General features: G+C 39.8%; 1 protein-coding gene across 14 annotated transcripts in view; it reads right to left on the bottom strand.

The window, feature by feature from the left end:
- Positions 1 to 20,604, bottom strand: part of ablim2 (actin binding LIM protein family, member 2) — a 98,143-nt gene that overhangs the window by 50,643 nt on the left and 26,896 nt on the right. For all 14 annotated transcript variants that reach the window (XR_013973313.1, XR_013973314.1, XR_013973315.1 and 11 more), the window contains one exon: positions 10,981 to 11,148. Coding sequence is in view for 1 of the 14 variants with exons in the window: in XM_080895989.1 (XP_080752115.1) it covers positions 10,981 to 11,148 (168 nt within the window). In the remaining 13 variants the exon portion in view is untranslated. The remainder of the gene's footprint in view (positions 1 to 10,980; positions 11,149 to 20,604) is intronic.

Here is a 20,604-nt window from a genome sequence, read left to right as displayed (position 1 = left end):
TTCCTGCTTTTGGGATCTTACAAAGCTTCAAATGACGCGTCGACTATTAAATCAGTCGTCGACGATTTTGATAGTCGACGTAATCGTGACTAGTCGACTAATCGTGGCAGCCCTATTGCTAATATATATTGTAATATATCTATATCACTAAAGCACTTCTGGATGGATGCAAACTGCATTTCGTTGCCCTGTACCTGTGCATGTGCAATGACAATAAAGTTGAATTCTAATTCTAATTCTAAATAGTCAGAGGTTATAGCCAGGAGACAAGAAACATGTAGGGAAGGGTGGAATTAGGAAATAACCAAATGGATAAAAAAAGGGAAAAGAACCAGACATCAGAATTTGTTCTCCCTTTTTTCCTTAATTATCAGTTTTTAAAAGCAAGCCAAATGAATATATAGTGTATAGGTTTAATTCAACAGACATAGGACTGTATAGTAAACAAAACAAAGATATGAAAAACAAATGAATTTTATACTAGAATTTTATTGCTCACAGTGAAAGAGGCAGAAGATATTGCCTTGTTATCCCTTGGCTATTTATTTAAAAATAACTTAACCTCAGTTAGTAACAGCTCCACAAAAGGCCAAAATAAACAACCGTGGAAACTTTGGATGATAGTGAATGAATTTGCATTTTTCAGAGATCTAAAACAACATATCAGAAACCTGTTAGGCATCCACTTTATTAAATGCTACACCCTAGAAATACAAGAAATGTGGAGAAAACAAAGTAGGGGAATTAACTTTAAAAAAACCACCTCACTGGGAAAATACACATCAGTCACATGCAACACACCCACCAATCAGCTGATTCACAACCTGTGAACAACCCAGCAATGAAATTAGGGCGCATAAAAAAAACAAAAAAACAAAATCATCCAAACTGGTGGTGGATGCAACACAAAGTCTTCCTAACTTCAAAATGTATGCTCTATGCTCAAAGACAAATCTGCATGCACCATTAGAATGGGAACTCCACAAGTTAGTTTAAGAGACGAGGGTAAAGTTTTAATCTAAATCTAGACAGCCACTTCTATACTTTTATAATTAATCTCTTTTATATTACTTTTATAAAACAAAGTCAGAAAAATCCACAGAGTTTAAAGTAAAAGAAAGACACGGTATTGTGGTACGCAGAGCCAGTTTGAGACGTCTGATTGTTTTCTTCAGTAGGGTCACGTGAGCATGGGTGTGTTATTAGCCCGTGTGCAAATAATGAACCGTGTCTGTTTGTCTGCCTTTGAACAAAACATGACAGGATCTCACCCTGATTACACACAGCAAACATAGCAACCATATGACATCACAGAGCTGCTATGCCCTGAGGGAAAGCTTTGCTTTGTTTTTCCTCTCCATTAGCAAAAACAAAACCCCTCCTGCCTTTCCCCCCAATTCTTTCTTTCTGGAAAAAACAACAGGAAAGACACATGATAGAAGTTTGTGCTGCTTTGTGTCATGCCTGGACACTGCTCAGTGAACCTTTACACACTTAAACTTGCAGGGATGTCCAAAAGTTCACTATATGGACAAAAGTGCCACACCTCTTTATCTTTGAATTAAGGTGTTTTGTAAATTCCATTGCAACAAAAGAATGTGAAAGAATGTTTGGTACTAAAGAGCTCACTGAACTCGAGCGTGCCACTATAATAGCAAGTCAGTTTGTGAAATTTCTTCCCTCCCGGATATTCCATCATCAATTGTAAGCAGCATTGATGCAAAGTGAAAGCTTTTAAGGACCAAGTGGCAGACCACGTAAAGTTGTAGAGTGATGTTGCTGAGTACAGAGGGACATAGTGGATGAGAAATAGCTAATGCTCTGCTGACTTAATAACTTCTTCTGCTCTTAACATCAGCACAAAAACTGTGAACCAGGAGCTTCATTGCATGAGTATTCATGGCTGTGCTTTTGTCCATGTCTCTAGCGCATGCTCTTAGCACAAATTCACACACATACTTGCATGAACATTGGAAGATGTGTGTCAGCAAACTTGCATAAAAACAGTGTTGATGAGTTTTTCCAGTGGTAATTAAGATCCATTTCACTGGTAGACAGGTCAAACCAGTAAATTTAACCAAGCCTAAGTTTCTGTCATTAACTGGTTAATGACCAGCGTCCCTCATGTGCTCAAATCAGTATATGTTTTTTATTGTTATCACATAAATTTAATCAAAATAAACATATTAAACAAAAAAATGTCTGCATTCATTTTGCTTTTTAAAAACATTAACAAAAAGAAAAAAGTATCCTCTGTAAATCGCCACCTTAGTGTGGTAGAGGTGTGTCCAAGTGCTACTAGGGGCTTTTTGTGGGGTCTCTCAAGGCAACTTTGTCAAAAAAAAACAAAACAAAAGAAGACTTTTTCACATGACCCTCTACGTAAATATCAAAGGATCCAGGAACAGGGATACCAGGGTCCCACTCTGGAACCAGGCCTGGGGATGAGCTTGAAAGGAGGTTTAGCCCACTGGGTACAGCAATAATTTTCTTCACTGACATACATTAAACTAAAACTACAACCTTTTACTGTGATTCTGATTCTGAATGATACGTTGGATAACTTTTGTGGAGCATTTGCACAATTTCTCTTTTTTTCATCAAGCTCTACCAGGGCTTATGATGTGCTAATAAAACAACAATACAAGCAGGAATGTTTTCGCAGGAAGACAAACTTTTCCAGCAGCTGCAATCAATTCCCTTTCATCCGGTTCAGAAATTTGGCAACCTGTCTACAATGAGATAATGCTCAGATTTGATGGAATAAACACCACTACATGGTAACTCTGAGTGGATGGATAGGTGGAGTCATGTTTCGAGGAATAAAATATAACCACAGAAACAATAATTCAGCAAAGCCTCTTTTGAAATGCTCTGAGACAGTCAGTATAAAATTTGGAAGCCAAGTGCCCACAAAGACACTACACAAGGAGCTTTTGTCCTTTTCGTCCAACACCAAAAGGACAACAGGACTCAAGTAATTCTACGAACATTAGGATTTAGAACAGGTTTCGTGTGATTCAGTTAAATTGGGAAAGAACAGCTAAGAGACTGTTTATAAATGACTTAAGACTGCTTTTAAAAGACTTCGGACTTGAGTCTTCAGAAATGATGTAGACTTCTATGAGACATTTAAGGTTTAGGAACTCAGAATCGTTGAGACTTAATGTAAATGTCCTTTAATACACATGAGGCTTGATTCAGAATTTTTTCAAATGACATAAGTCTTGAAGTAAGACTTTAGACTGACAGACTTGAGACTGTGAGAGAAAATAAAACAAGAAAACAGCTTTGCTATTAAGCAACATAGAAAGAGACATAGTGGGCAGAAACCTATAGAGAAACAGACGTCCTCACTCAGTAAATGCTGTTTCCCATCAGCTCATCTTTCAATCCCTGTGTATTTATACCTACACTGCCAGTTGGCACACAGGCTTTTCTCCTCTCTGTATCATAACTTTTTTGCTTAAGCAGCTCAACACTTGAGTCTTTATGAGCTCATCCTTCATGGATAACTCGTCCACAAAACATTAAAGGTGACAGCACACTAAATCGTTGTATGTTATTTGTTTAATGGGAAGCAGAGTAACATAGTTCATATATTGCAGATTACTCAAAGTTACTGTAAACTTGCCTCTAATGCAGATCAAAAGGTTTTTGCCTGACTACATGACATACCGTCTCATTGCAAACTGGAATGTGTATTACGAATGCAGGGGGTGGGGCATATGTTGAAAGCCAAATAAAGTTGAATAAACTCAGTAGACATGGAAATAAAAATCAGTAAACTGATTTGTCCATATTTAGAATTCTAACATCAGTGGTGTACTTGGTAAAACTGTAACTTGTTATAAAGTAATACAGAAATGCTTTCCATCTTTTTCCATGGAGTTAAAGAAAAACTGGTGTTTTAATTGATGTGACCAAAAATGTAAAAAAAACAAGAAAGTGTTAACAGCCACATGAAAGTGTCAGAATTAGCCTTGAACTCTGAACTCAGAAGAACAAAACTGGTGTCATTTTAGAATCATCTAATCTCCATGACAACAGAAGGTGAGTTTGTGGGTGTTTTCACTGGACTCGGACCAAAGAAGACGAGATCACGATGCATCTTATTAGACACGTTGTCCTGAGACTCAGCTGATAAGAACAGAACATGTCCGGGCGCTGAACTGCAAAAACAAAAAACTGCAACAAATACAAGAGGTTTTCAACTTTTTAGCTCGGGCTACACAGAAGTGCGTCTGTTTGCACATTAATCCTTTTAATCCTCTGACACACCACACACCATAAGCATGGAATATCTATGTCATAATTAGAAGCAATAACAACATCAAGAAAGCTACCTGCTCTCAATATGTCAGCGTGATGTAGGTTTACGGGTTACACTACAGTAGAAAGATGCTTACAATGTCTTCTGGCTGACAGATATTACTTTACAAAAACAAGACTGTTTCTGTCTCTGAAGGCTTATCTCATGCACAGTGAAGGCACTTGCGTAACTCCAAATGACTTGAGAGGAATTCAGTGTGTTGTGAATGTGCTTCCCTCATGCTAAATGAGGTCTGTTTAGCTTTTCCTCGAACGGAATGGATGGATGTACAACCAACTTACCCTGTTGTGGTCTATAAATAAAATATGGTGCATCTGTTTTCTCATGTACAAGTGAGGTCTAGTGAGAGAGAAAAGTAACAGATTTAAAACTCTGGAGAAGAAACCAAGTCAAAAATAATGCTGGGTATCCTAAAAATATCCTACTAAAAATATTAAAAATGTCCTAAATATATTTAATTTTGACACAACGAAATAAAAGACGGCTAGCAATGGCTAACTGACTCGCTAATCAGATTGTGGTCTTTTTTTGACTCACTTCTGATTTGAAGCTGCATTGTTGATATAGATATGAAATAACATTCTGCTTATCTCTAAAGTTGATTCTGTTCATCTGGACGTAGTGTTTTCAGTGGGAGAAACGTTTCGTCACCCATCCTATGGACTTCTTCAGTCTCAGCTGACTGCAGGTTTCCCCAATCTTATAAACAGTACATTTTGTATGTGTGTGAATGGGTGAATGACTGAATGTAGTGTAAAGCGCTTTGGGGTCCTTAGGGACTAAGTAAAGCGGTATACAAATACATGCCATTTACCATTTTACATTTGCATAATGACTGAAACCAGCCCACTGAATGAACAAAGCGACTGTTTAAATCTTTACAGATTTTACAGTTTTGTAAGGCAACTTTAACCTTAACCTTTGTTGGCTCATCGTTTAGTTGTTCAGCCCAACTCCCCACTGTTTTGGTTCACCGGCTAGCAACAGCCGCCTCCTAATTAAGTACAAAAAGCTAAGCTGCATGCCACAAAGTAAAAGATAAAAGAAAGAGTTAACAACTACCATAAAATCTTAGCTGTATATAGTGCAGCTAAGAAGGCAGATATTTTTCTCAAAGGAAAAACAAACAAAGCTAACATTTATGTGTCAAGAGCACCTGGCTGCAGCCACTATGGAGCTCCACAGTGGCAATAACAGGTGTGGACCTCCACACACAGTATGGTTAGGGTTCCATGTTGGTTTTTTTGGGCTTTTTACAGCTTTATTTGAAACGGTAAATTGAAAAATGACAGGAAAGCTGAGGGAGTGAGAGCAGGGAACACAGACGGCCATAGGTTGGATTCGAACCCAAGATAGCTGCTCTCAGCCATGCAGCATATGGCTGACTCTGTCCTAGCCTTTACGATAGACTTGAGCGATTTCCACTGTATCTATTCAGGTCACATGTTTCTGCCTACTATGGAGCTCCAGATTGGCTGCAACCCTTCTCTTATGTGTTCTGGATATACTCATGAACTCTTCAGCAATCGGTAAACTAACATTGAAAACACTAAGCTTACAAGACCTGTAATCTTTTGATAATTTGTGGTTTGTGTTATTTCAATGAAGCTCGAAATAGTATCAGAAAAGATAGCTTTCAGTCAAGATTGCATCCACTTATTGCATTCACCCACAATATTTTTTACAGTTTGAATTAAGACCAGTTTCAAGAAAATCCGTTTTCAAATGTTCACAAGTAATGTACCCAAGTACTGTTTTGGGATTTTGTGTGTGTGTTTTTCCAAAAAAAATTAAGATGTTCTATCTTTATACATCCTTCATCCTCAGAGGCCCTATATACTGACATGCTGTGTCGTTACAAGAAGGTGACCTTGACTCTTTGTGTGTGATCAGGGTTAAATATACATGTGGCATGTGCTCGCTGCTATAAATGTAAGACCCTGACTGCAGCTTGTGTTTTACAATGAATCACCACTCAATTCAACTTTATTTATATATAGCGCCAAATCACAACAACTGTTGCCTCAAGGCGCTTCATGCACACGTGTGGGGTGGGATCGTTGGGGTGTGGGTAGGACATTGTCAATACCAATCCATTTCACAACCTTAACTATAGCATCTTCAGTCTGCTTACACTGATTTTTTTGCAGGCTAATTGAATTGTACTTGGGAAAGAAAATCCAAGGTTGATTATTCTAATACGTTAAATGCTTGCTGTACAGACGAGGGAGGTCTATTTTCTACTTGAAGGTGAACACTTCCACACCGTCCGTCCACCCTCCCAATAGCACCCCTAATACACATGTGCTTGAGGTCACCTCCCCCAGCCATTGGGCCGGTCATTGAACTGATGCACACACACGCACACACTTCCCCTAAATATGTTCTGGTTAGTTGGCTTCCAAGAAGGAGACAATTCAATAGCCAACACCCAACTGAGAACATCACAACCATCTGCTATTATAACATCAATGACTGGACTGCGAGGACCTTAACATGTGGCCAGCACCGTCTATTTACTTCCAGGAAGAAGCACAGACTGGTTGGGTAATTGTACAAAAAAAACAATGCAGTCCATAAATATGTCAAAACACTCTGCGTAAAGGCTGTAATTGCATACAACACAGAGTGGAAACCCCATTGTAACCTGCTTCTTAATGACTTTGGACTCGGTTTATTTATTCAAATAATGATATTGGTAAGCAAGTAGTTTATTTTTGTAGTAATAGCCGGAGCTAGCTATATGATAACCCGACGGGCGCTGCTGAGATAGATTTTCGTCGCCCGACCGGAGATATCACTAGCTCCGGGACGTCGGGGTAGCGATTTTGCGATCCCTGCTGTTGGTTTATTCTGTAAATCTAATCTTTCACTAAGTTCTATGTTGTATACGACTAATACTATTTAAATTGTGTGTGTTAGACAACACAATGCACACTTGAGGGCATTCTCATTCCCAGTGCATAACATACCAACAATTTGTCACATCCCGAGGTGTCTTATAGTTCCTATGACACGCTCCAGATTGTGGATGGAATCCAACAGAATGACACTTGTGGTGGTAACACACGCTCCAGCCGTGTATTTCAGCCCTAACCCTAACCTTAACCATAACCGTAACCGTATCTCATAGTGTTTTCCAAAGCGATTGATGATCAGAATGTAAAATAAATGTAGATCTCTAGGTTCATTCCAAACGGTTCTCATGTCTCTGAATAAATAACGTGCAGACATTTTGTCCGCCGAAAGCGTAACATACCAACGATTTGTCACATAGTGTCGGTATGTTACGTTTTGGGATGAGAACATGTTGGCACACATTGGGACAATTCGCAGTATATGCTGGGAAACTATATACTACACAGGAGGTAAAATAGACCCTAAAAGGAAGAACTGCAATGGGCCTTAGCTCTTGCAGATTTGATACAGAAAAAAGGGAGAAATATATTTAACATTTACTAGAACTATGAAAAAGTTTGAAAAAAATGTTCTGAAGCTACTGAATGGCATAATTTAAAGCAAAAAATTTTTACCTGTAAAGCACATGTTCAGTTTCCCTCTGTTTCTTAGCTGCGGACTTCCTAACACTTCTCATTTATCTGTTTTAGGGTGTGTCCACATATTTTCACATTTGAGTATTCCCCGCTGTATTCAAATGCTGTTTGGATGATGTGATGGCCATTCAAGCGAGTAAAAACAGAAAGGGGATAAATGTCTGTCTGAGCTGTTCGGCCAGGTCGTATTGTCTGCAGCTGTCTGCTGTTGATGGGGTCTCACTGCTAGATTAAAGATATATGAGACACAGACAAAACAGGATATACAGAAGGCCACAGTCTTCACACTTCCTCAAGCACACACTTAGGTGTTGCTGGAAGCTACAATAAAAACACCAATTAGTGCTCATCACTAATGAAGGGGGTGGGTGGTTGGGATGTTTGTCAAATGTTTATAATAAAATAGTAAAGGACTTTGTCTTTCTTTTCTTTAAAAATATATTTAAGACGATTAAAGTTCTATGTGGGACTTTATCCCACATATGCCACATATGATTTTCAATGATTCATCTTCAACTTGGAGGGTTACGTGAATCCAGTGAAGTGTTTCAGAAAATTAGCTTATCTGGTCCAACCGCATTCAATTTATTTATATAGCAACAAATTACAGTTTCCTCAATGCGGTAAAGACTCCATAATAATACAGAAAAAAGACTACCCCAATCAGCCAGCACTTGACGATAATGGGAAGGAAAAACTTTAGTTTAATTCTTACAAATTTTAACAAGAAGAAACCTCCAGCAGATTTAGGCATTGGGAGGGGCATCTATCACCAGCTTGGGTTGAGGGGAGAGAGACAGATCCAATATGAGACACAGATTTCAATTCAGTTCTTATTTTGTTTCTAATATTTTTCTGTTTTTAGTCTAATGCAGTCCCCAGAAGTTGTTATATTTTTTCTATGTCAGTTGTTAATAATATTTTGATGTTGATATCTCAAAAAGTATATTTTTTATATGCTGTCAGTTGGTTTCTATCAGTGAGTGATGCCACATGGTTCTGGTTATCTTCTCATTCATTACCCTTTGAGGCTTTTGCAGATGTTTCCTTTTATGTAATGAAAGCTCTTGTTTGTGATTGGCATTTGGGCCTCACCTGGTTTCTATATATTGTCACTCCTCTTTGTTTCAAATTACACTGATGATGTCTTATCTTTGAAACCCGTCTAAATATAGTGAAATACATTCATTAGAAGGTACTTGTACTGTCTTAATCACTTTAGTAAGTAACTGCTGTCACTTGAAAGCACACTGTCAGTTGTATATGTTGAATATATGTTACTACTATGTATATTATGATAAACATGCAGAAATCTTGATATATTAAATAGAGCTAGCTGAGCTTTGAGGTTTCCTTGCTTCAGATCTGGCCACTGTTAACCTCTTGGCTAACACCCAGGCTAAAGGCAACTGATGATAATACTGTAATAAAATCAGGGGCCATGATTCTCTTCCATGAAGCATGCACTGAGAGAAAAACCTAAAATCTTAATGAGCATTACACTTTGTTGAATTAAGCTGCTACCACTCCTTTGGGTGTCTCCTCTTTTCTTTGATGTTAAATTTCCAACTGCGGATTGACAAGCGCCATTGCCACTAAGCCTGCTATGGTTTATTTTATTGGCATACTCAAACGTTTCAAACTCCTATCATTCCACATCTGGAAGTTTTAATAACTAACCGAACCTGACTCCCCACCTAGGGCTCACAATGCTGGGATAATCAGCACATTTAACAGGCCAGATTCGTTGGAAATCGAATTACTGTGGTCATGCTTTAGATTTATAGATGGGAGGAACCGCCAAGCACTTTTGGGTGGGGTAAAGAGAACCCTTACATAGCTCCTCTGACTGTTGTGTGTTGGTATTAGCATACTCACTGAATACTTGGCATGAATCACCTCAATTTGCTCATTTTTTTCAAACCAATCATAAAAGCTCTTCATGAAGGAACAGCTCAATCAGTAAAGCGTGACAGCTTAATAGATGCTGTCATTATTGACAAATCAGACTTTTTAAATTAATAGCCACAAAGATGACATTTTTATTAACTATTTTGTGCCATACAGGCTATAAATACAGTAGTCTGTAGCATGCACCATAATATGCAGTGTTGGTCTACACAACAATAATGGCCAAAACTATGCTACAACTAAATGCTAAATCTAAGCTATAACTTGCAATAAAAAGGAATCATCTGTTAAGTTAAACAAAAACAAGCTGACCACTGAGTGCAGTACACTTATAATCTTGTGATGGCACTGCAAACACTGCCACTTTATCACCTGATAACAGAGTTAAAGATGGAGGTAGTGGTAATGGCGGGGCGTAAATGTACAGACAGGGAGTCTGCTGGTCAGTGTAAGATTAAACTCCAGGAAGCTGCCGACACTTTAGCGACCCCAACCATTGCCTAGCAACCGGAGCGTGTGTTGACAACAACAGCAGTCTGACACAAGAATCGAGCTGGGAGTCTGGCCTGGGAGTGGTGAAAATACACACTCAAAGTCACATGTGAAAAGAAAAAACAAAAACATCCACCACCCACCCACAAGCACACACATACACACAAATGGAACATGCTCACATTTCAAGTTTCTGACACTTGCAGCTACCCTCCCAGATTATATGTACAAAGAAAAAATCCCCTCACTCCCACCCTACCCCTCAATTACACACACACACACACACACACACACACACACACACACACACACACACACACACACACACACACACACACACACACACCCACCCACAGCTGGTTAGCTTTGACCAATCCATTAATAATGACTGTATTGCTCAACTGTAGATGTGCTATCACAGTACATAGAAAAACGATAAACCAATGCTTTTTTATTCAGTCCTCTAAATCTCAGCCACACGGTGTCTAACTAGATACTATTGCTGGCATTACCCTGGCCTCCAGTAATGCTGTGAGGATTCTTGGAGTGACTATTGACCAGGATATGTGCTGCAATATGCACATTAACACACACAATATTGCAAAAACATTTTTGTAACATCCCATCTCATTGTGCAGTTCATGCATCTGCATTATGTCTTGGCTGTGGCTCTGATTTGGTGTTACATACCTTTGCAGATGAAACACTTAATGTGAAAGTGTTTATTCTGAACTCGGAGTGCCTCCCCTTTGCAGGGCTTTCCACAGTTCTGGCAGGCGACAGGTCCTCCACTGCTACCCTGCTTCTGTTTCTGCTTCTGTTGCTCCAGAGGGCTGTGGACAGCCTGCTGCTGAAACACTGGAGGGGGCACACACAGGGACACAGAAAACGATATTAGATTATACTGTAGAAGATATGTGTTTGGAGTAATACTCCTAATATATGGTAGAAAACTGCTTATAAGGTTGATAAAATCCAAAGTGATTTGTTTAATTTCTATGAGCCCTTTATTCATATCTTATACTTGTATCTCATGACTAATAAACACCTAAAAATCTTATGTGCAATGTCAGATTTCATTGCTAAAATAGAAAACAGTGCTTTGATCCAAAAATATCCAACTCAACACTCTGACTGTGACACAAAGATATAAATATAACATTCTCATTTGTTTTTCTTTGTTCTGAGTCTCAACGCTGAAACAGGTTTTAAATTCATAATTTCCTGGCAGGTAGGATTGTCTTCTTACTCTACTCTCTATTGAGCCATTTGCTATCTTGAGCAATATGAGGGCATACAATTCAGTGTTTCAAATCATCAAACAAATCATATTAGAGTACTACAACCTGAGTCAATACTAACAGGGACTTCATGTATTAAGGGGGAATAAAATCCAAACCTACCTGGCCCTATCTGAAAAAGTAATTTTGTGATCTTATTGGTCAGCAGTGGTTTTAACCTTGGAATGCTTCCATAAATGCAATTTTTGCTTGGTCTCTTTGTTGTTGCTGAATCATGAACACTGACACCAAATGAGGCAAGTGAAGACTGCAGTTCTTTAGATGTTTTGGGTTCTTTTGTGACCTTGTCAGTGGGTTGCCAATGCAACATAATAATGGCAGGCCAACCACTCTCGGGAAGGTTCACAACTGACCACAGGTTGTTCCAAGTTTCCTCAACTTGAGGATAATAGCTCCAAAACCTTAGAAGTGGCTTTGTAACCCGTTCCAGACTAATATCAATAACTCTGTTTCTCAGCAGTTTCTTTAGACTATGTCATGATGTGTTGCTTTTAGCCTACTTCAACTTGATCTAATAGATCTGCCAGTAATCAGGCCTGAAAAACTACTATTAGTATGTCGGATGGGACAAATATTCCTTCATGGCATGTTTTGCTAACAGGCACACAGTAGAAATCATAGAAAGTCTAAATAAACCCTATAGTAAATGGACTTTACAACTTCTTTCTTCTCTTTGTTTGTTCCACACAGGAAGGAGGGAGTGAATCAAGAGATTTGACACCAGCAAAGAAAAACATCAAACCAGCCACAGTAACAAAAACCAAAACACAGACACACACACATTGTAAGACCCTGACATGTCCATCCCAACAGTTCTATCAATACACCTCACCCCTTTGCCCTTTCATCGTAAGCCTAGCAGAACAGGCTCGCATGCTGATCTGCCTTTCAGTACTGACTGGGAGATCAGCTAAACAAAAGGCCCTTTGTGTTCTCAGGAAACATTTGTGTCGTCAGACCGGTTTCATCAGGCCTCCATGGTTACCAATAATTGGGCTCCGAAAGGGGAGTTCATCAAATGAATTGATTCAGAGAAAGAGAAACAGAAGAAAGCTCACGGATAATAACAGTGAGCCACGCAGAGCTACTTTTTGGAAGCTAACCAAGAACTTGTTGCTGGTAAACATTATCGTTCATCCCACTTTACTCACTTCATTGGATGTTAATTAGTTGTTCTATTGGGATAATGTTGTATTAATGCTACAGTGCTTTTTAGTTCAACTTAACTGTGTAATCTAGTAAAATAAAGCCAGAAAAAAACATTTCCATAGAAAGTCAAAAAACTTTTCAGTCGAATCCAAATAATTCATTTTCTGTCATTCTTTATTGATCTAATAAAAAACTCTAAATAATTAACTTTGAGAATGACATGAGAAGATTAATCTGCTTGCTGATAAATATGAGGCTCGTATCAAACACACAAAGTAAGTATGGCACTGTCTTATAAAAGACAACCATTTATGTGATAAGAAGCTTGTCTATATGACTAAATCTTTATGAACACATTTGTACATCTGTCAAGTACTGCTAACAAATTAGCAGACTGCAAGCTAGAGTTAGGCATTGTTCAGTAAAAGTCACAGACATTAAAATATAAAATCTCTTAAATCTTACTGAGACATCAAGAAACAAATCAAGCAACTTTCATCTAAGTTGAGTGGGGATCGAAAACTACTTGGCTAGAATTAAGAAAAGATCATTGGTTTATTAGGATTAAAATACAACCTTTGGCTTCAAAAGCCCTTTGGTTTAGGTCAAGCACACCTTCTGCAGCATTAGTTGGTACAGAAGTGTACCCAAGCGCCATTACTATAGGGATGATTATCACTTTTAACAACCAATTAATGGCCAGATATCATCTATAGCAGTGTGTGTGTGGACTTACAGTAGTGCTAAATGTGAGCAATAGGACATCCTAGACACTAACCATTTCTTCTTAGTTTAAAGAAAGGACATTCTTTAACTGGATCGCTAACTTGAAAATGTGCTGACACCCAAAATGAATAATGGGAATACTAGAGATTTTTAAAATGTTGTCATGTGCAGGAAGTGGGACTTTATTGAAGCTACCATGCAGAGCATATATGGGCATGGCAACCAATAAAGACAAGAATTTAGGAGGGGAAACTCTTGAGTCTTTGTTTGAAAAAATACATAAAAAGGTCCAGGACCATGCTAATTGGAACCATCTGGAAAAGACAACAGCCCAAAAGTGAGAAAGTGTCGGGAGGAGGGAGGGCAATAGGGATTTGCCATAACAGGGAAGCCTGGAGGGGTTCTGCCTTCTGATCTGACCTGGCATGTGCTGCTGAACCCTTGCACCTGTTGGGAGGGATCCAGTGTCCAGTGTCACTACTTCCTATTCAAATAGCAAACAGAAGAGGAAGGCAGGGGTGAGGAAGAGACAGGAGCTGATCATTTTTACCAGATGTAAAATCTGGCAAGTTGAACCAGGCATTCAGGCTGTCAGAAGACATTTGTAGCAGTATGTGATAAGGGTTCAATATTCTGTCTGTGCAGGGATTGAGCAATTTACTGTTTATATTTGATGCAGTTAGCTGACAAAAATAAATAAAGAGTGGTCTGCTCCATCCATGTTAAATAACTGCTAAGATCCTTGATCGGTTGCTATTTTCATCTTCGTGTTTAAAAATGCCAAATAATCAATCTAACAATTAATCATCAGTTGTTTTGCAGTAATTCTATTTAGCCCAGTTTGATAGCATGACTGCCAGGAGATACTACCATTTTTTGTAAAAATGAAAATGAAACTATTTCTCAGAATGGACCACATAATCCTTCATTTAACATCACCCAATGATTAAATGAAAAATAAATCTTAAAAAGAAATTCACAAAGTGCACTCGTATATATTTCTGACCAAGTCATTTCTGTCCCTGCAAGTAACAACCACTGCAGAGGTTAAAGGTTGAGAGTGGAAGTACGGGGATTTTGAAATAATTCATTTGTGAAAATGTAATAAATTTCTATTCTGTGAAGGAAGACAGAAAGTTACTATGCTGTGAGTGGAGAGTCTTCCCCAGGAGTCCGCTACTCCTGCCAGTATCTGATCTTCTCCAGGGGGCCAGTTGTCCCCATCATCAATCAGTTTCACTGGTGCCTGCGTTGGCTGACAGGCGCTACTGCGCTACTGATGCTGTTATCCCAAAGGTCGCGGTCGGGTAGGAAACACTATCTGTGCAATGCAACACACACACTATCTATATATATATATATATATATATATATATATATATATATATATATATATATATATATATATATATACACACACACACACACACATACATACATACATACATATATATATATGTGTATGTATGTATGTGTATATATATATATATATATATATATATATATATATATGATCTCACTGAGGGGGGGGTTCAGGCCTATGCAGAACAGCAGTACATGGATGACATCAAGCTGTATGCCAAGAGTGAACGAGACATCGATTCACTGATCCACACTACCAGGCTATACAGCAATGACATTGGAATGTCGTTCGGACTGGAGAAGTGTAGTCGGATGGTAACAAAGAGAGGGAAGGTAGTCAGAACTGAGGGGATTGAACTACCAGAAGGCAACATTGCAGACATAGAGGACAGTTACAAGTACCTGGGGATCCCGCAGGCAAATGGGAACCATGAAGAGGCCGCTAGAAAGGCTGCAACCACCAAGTACCTGCAGAGGGTCAGGCAAGTCCTGAGGAGTCAGCTGAATGGTAAGAACAAGATCCGGGCCATCAACACATACGCCCTGCCCGTGATCAGGTACCCTGCTGGGGTAATAAGCTGGCCAAAGGAGGAGATAGAAGCCACTGACATAAAGACAAGAAAGCTCCTGACCATGCATGGAGGGTTTCACCCCAAGTCCAGCACCCTGAGGCTGTACGCTAAGCGGAAGGAAGGGGGCCGGGGACTGGTGAGTGTCAGCACCACAGTCCAGGATGAGACAAGGAACATCCAAGAATACATTGGGAAGATGGCCCCAACTGACCGAGTGCTCAGTGAATACCTCAGGCAGCAGAAACCCAAGAAAGAGGAGGGAGACAAGGAACCATCATGGAAGGACAGGCCCCTGCACGGTATGTACCACCGGCAGATAGAGGAGGTGGCTGATATCCAGAAATCCTACCAGTGGCTGGACAAAGCTGGACTGAAAGACAGCACAGAGGCACTAATCATGGCAGCACAAGAACAAGCTCTGAGTACAAGATCCATAGAGGCTGGGGTCTATCACACCAGGCAAGACCCCAGGTGCAGGCTGTGTAAAGATGCCCCAGAAACAATCCAGCACATAACAGCAGGGTGCAAGATGCTAGCAGGCAAGGCATACATGGAACGCCATAACCAAGTGGCCGGCATAGTGTACAGGAACATCTGTGCCGAATATAACCTAGAAGTCCCGAGGTCAAAATGGGAGATGCCCCCAAGGGTGGTGGAGAATGACCGAGCTAAGATCCTGTGGGACTTCCAGATACAGACGGACAAAATGGTGGTGGCTAACCAACCGGACATAGTGGTGGTAGACAAACAGAAGAAGACGGCCGTAGTGATCGATGTAGCGGTTCCGAATGACAGCAATATCAGGAAGAAGGAACACGAGAAGCTGGAGAAATACCAAGGGCTCAGAGAAGAGCTCGAGAGGATGTGGAGGGTGAAGGTAACGGTGGTCCCCGTGGTAATCGGAGCACTAGGTGCGGTGACTCCCAAGCTAGGCGAGTGGCTCCAGCAGATCCCGGGAACAACATCGGAGATCTCTGTCCAGAAGAGCGCAGTCCTGGGAACAGCTAAGATACTGCGCAGGACCCTCAAGCTCCCAGGCCTCTGGTAGAGGACCCGAGCTTGAAGGATAAACCGCCCGCAGGGGCGTGCTGGGTGTTTATATATATATATATATATATATATATATATATATATATATATATATATATTTATTAGGGGTGCAACGATACAGAAAATTCACGGTTCGGTTCGATACTTTGGTGTCACGGTTCGATATTTTTTCGATACAAAAAAATGTTCATGCATTTTTAATTTGTCATTTATTAAAATTATAAATATATATTTTAACTCAAAAGTACAGTTTTTGAATTTAACCCTAACCCTTGTGCGTGTTTTTTATTTTGACAGCGAATGCACACCTGCGGACCACTTATGTGCAGCCCTGGTTATTTAGCTCATCATATTGCAGCCACAGAAATTCTTTTGTCCATGAAACCATAAAGCTGCACTTTCTTTTTGCCTCATAGTCTGATTTGTCATAACTTCTCCGTTTTGTGGTAAGCTTTTCTTTGGCTGTCACTTCTTCACCCTGACCTGTCTTATTTGGCTCAGCAGAACTGAAATGCTTTTACACACTCACTCACATAAGCTCAGCGATTCTCTGCGCGATCAACCTCTCACATGTTTAAGCTGCGGGAGATTTCACTTGTCATGTTTGCATAGTAAGCTAACGATTAATAAGACGATGTCAGAGGAATTGGTGCACAAATTATCATCACTCACAGATCAGTGCTGTCGCTCTCTATACACAGTTCGCACGATTGCAAAGTGAAAGCAAAAAAACAAGCGCAAATTCAAACGCGACTTCAATATGTCACATATTGACAGTGGCTCACCGATGCCAATGACATAATTACCCAGCTACATTTCCGAAAGAATGCAAAAGCATTGACATATATTTTTCCTACAATAGCCCGACGGGCAGGGAAGAGATAGATTTTGGTAGCCCGACTGAAAAAATCGCTAGCTCCGGGACGTCGGGCTAGCGATATTGCGAGCCCTGTATCTGATTGAGGAATCACTCATCTTTGGAAAAGAGAGTTTATTACAGAGAAATGTCTCTTTCCAAAATAAAAGCTATACTATCCGCTTCTTCTGGGCTATATTCTCAGCAGCATAAGGAGAATCATGTGCTAACAGCTGTCTAAATGACTCGGCTAAAGTTAGTAGCATGCTTGCTTTTTTTTGTCTGCTTCCACTTGTCTTTGCACTACGATGATGTCGGCGTAAATGTGCAGTCATATTCGTTGTGTTCCCACTAGTGCTTTCAGGTTAATCTCGTTGAAATTACCTTAACGCCACAACACGGCAAATCTCCGTTAATGAGCTACCGCCGATCACTCCATGCATGGGGCTAGACGGCCAACACGTTAACGAGCTAACTGCGCTAACACACTAGTTCACACCAATGTAATTGAGCATTGCATGGCACATTCAACATACTGTTTTACTTTAGTCCATGACTCGCTTACCTTCAGGGTCATACGTCACATGAAAACCAAAATAATTCCAAACGCCAGATCTGAATGATGTTCAATTTGCCTGTTGCAAGGAGAGCTTAACTTCTGTCTCGCTAGCTTGCCCTGCGCTCTTCCTTCTGACTATGCTGTCTGTGTTGAACGCTCAGTGGATCTGCGCTCGACAGTGCAGCCTAGGCGGAGTAGTCGAACACAGATTCACTGAGCGCTCAACACAGACAGCATCGTCAGAAGGAAAATTGATAAAATAAATTACAAATGTTGTATTGTTCGATACATATGCGTACCGAACCGAAAGCACTGTATCGAACGGTTCAATATCGATACGAATATCGTTGCACCCCTAATATATATATATATATATATATATATATATATATATATATATATATATATATATATATATATATATATATATATATATATATATATACATACACTATATATATAAATAGATATAGATATATTTAATATGTGTGTATAATACGCAGAGGCCATTGCTGCCACATATAAGCGCCTTATCTCTAATGCCTTTTCAAGAAGCCATGGTCCAGCTCCTAAAAATAGTGCTCCCTCACACTCACAGGGATCCCATGATGCTCTGCAGCATTCCTTGTGTGAACCATCTGCAGAGGCAGCAGGGGTGGGCAGGAGATCATTATGTTCACAGAACCACAGCAGTAGTACTTTGAGGTTGCTGAGCTGCTGACCTTGGGGACTTTTCATTTTCTTCTTCACACATTTGAAAATCTTTGTAAAATCTTTGTAAAAAGCATGAAAGGATCAATGAAAATTCTTTCAACTATTACTGTCACGGTCCTGGGTCATTTTGACCCAGCATTTTCAGTTCTTATATTCCTTTGTATTATGGTTTGTATTCTGATCCTTTTGTCATGCTTTGTTTATTAGTATTATTCTATGTGTCAGTTATTCTTTGTGAGGGATTAGTTCTTAGGTTGTGTCTCTCGTTTAGTATAAGTTCAGTTCAGTGTCAAGTCTGTGTCTGTTTCTTGTTTCCCGTTTTATTGTGAAAGGTTGTGCCTCATCTCAGCGGGTCTAGCTTTGCTCCCCATGTCTCGTTAGCCCAAACCCTCCCAGCTGTGTCTCCCTCCTGTTTTCCATTCCCTGATTACTCCCTGTGTATATAAGCCCTGTGTTTTCCTGTGTTCCCTGTCGCATCGTACCCTCAACTAGCTGTGTTTCGTCTCCTGCTCCTGCGTTTCGTCTCCTGCTCCAATTTAGTATTTCTTTTCCAGTGTTTCAGTCCTCGGTTCCTCTGTTCAGACTTTTGTTTGTCTTTTGGTGAGTTTAGTTAGTACGAGGTTTTTTCCAGCAATAAAGCTGTGCTTTAAGTTTCACTTCCGTGTCTGAGTTCTGCATTTTGGGTCCACCACTCCTGCTTGCCTGCCTGCCACACAGCCATGACAATTACTTTAAATTGTTAGAACATGCTAAAATGTACTTAGGATGCTGCAACGCATCTTCTAGAAAATCTACGTAGCTACCCAGGTGTTCACAGATTGACAGTGTTTTTTTAGGTGGAATATCACGGTGTCAATAAACTACGTTTCTTTAATGAATGTGGAACATTTCTGAAGTAATACAAAATCAACTTTGCATGACAACAGAGGTTTAAGAACACTAGTGATTGTTACCAGATTATTTCTTTTAGTATTTGAATAAAACATTGACTATGTCAGAATAGTCTCTGCACCAGAGGTCTAAGTGTCAAATTTCTGACCAAAGTGGTAAGTGCTCAGAAAATCCAGAATAGCCCGGAATGTTTAGGAAACCTATTAAACTAAATTCTGGAATTCAAATACTTTTATTGGGTGTATTCACATCCTCTTAAAGTTACATGCCTAAATAATATGATCAACAACATGTGAGATTTTCTACGGGCTGCTGACACCTTGCTTTACTTTGAAATTGCCATTACTTCATTGCTAAAGAGTTTCCTGTCCTTCACCCTAACAGAACACTCCCTCCATTATCTCACCCTTGTTAGAAGCCAAGAAAAAGACGCAAGGCAAGCGTCATTGGCAAAGTTCACTGAATACAACCCCAGTGGTAAAAAGAGGAACATGCAGTTTTTTTGAATTTAGTCAGACATTATGATTTAGGATTTTCCCTGCTTTAAGCCGTCACATCCACCTTTGCAATGGTGCCTGCAACCTGACCCATGCGGCAGTGGATCTCTGACCATGAGGTCAAACACTACAAAAAGCAGACCTTCAACCTCTCTGGCAGATGACACCAGAATACTTTTGCTGGCTTAGTTAAGGCAAACAGAAAAGTACAAGTGCTGACTACCAGTTTTCATAATGCTATGTATTATTCAAGTAACCAGAATAACCACCAGGACATTATTTAAGCAGTCATAAACCACCATAATGGCACAAAGCAGAGCAAGAATAGGCAACTACTATGCCTTCGTCTGAATGTGGCCTTTGTGTGAGAGCATATGATTCTTTGCCCTTCCTGTGACAGCTGGCTTATTCCACGTGGATGACAACCCACCGATATGATCCCATGTGTTACTGCAGGAGGCTGCACTGTAATATGTCCATGAATTTGCCTCATTATAAAACAGTGCAAGGTAACGAGCACACTGTGTGTAAACTATATGTAAGCTTTATAGCGTACCTCCAGCTTGTCCAAAGGTTCCATCTCCCATTTCATGACTTTGACCTTAAACAGCTGAGGTCAGTTTTCTTGCCCTCACAT

Source organism: Rhamphochromis sp. 'chilingali' (genome assembly GCF_963969265.1).
Source record: "Rhamphochromis sp. 'chilingali' genome assembly, chromosome: 1".
NCBI lineage: Eukaryota > Metazoa > Chordata > Actinopteri > Cichliformes > Cichlidae > Rhamphochromis > Rhamphochromis sp. 'chilingali'.
The sequence above is the reverse complement of the archived record's forward strand: the minus strand, read 5'-3'. Positions and strand labels throughout refer to the sequence as shown.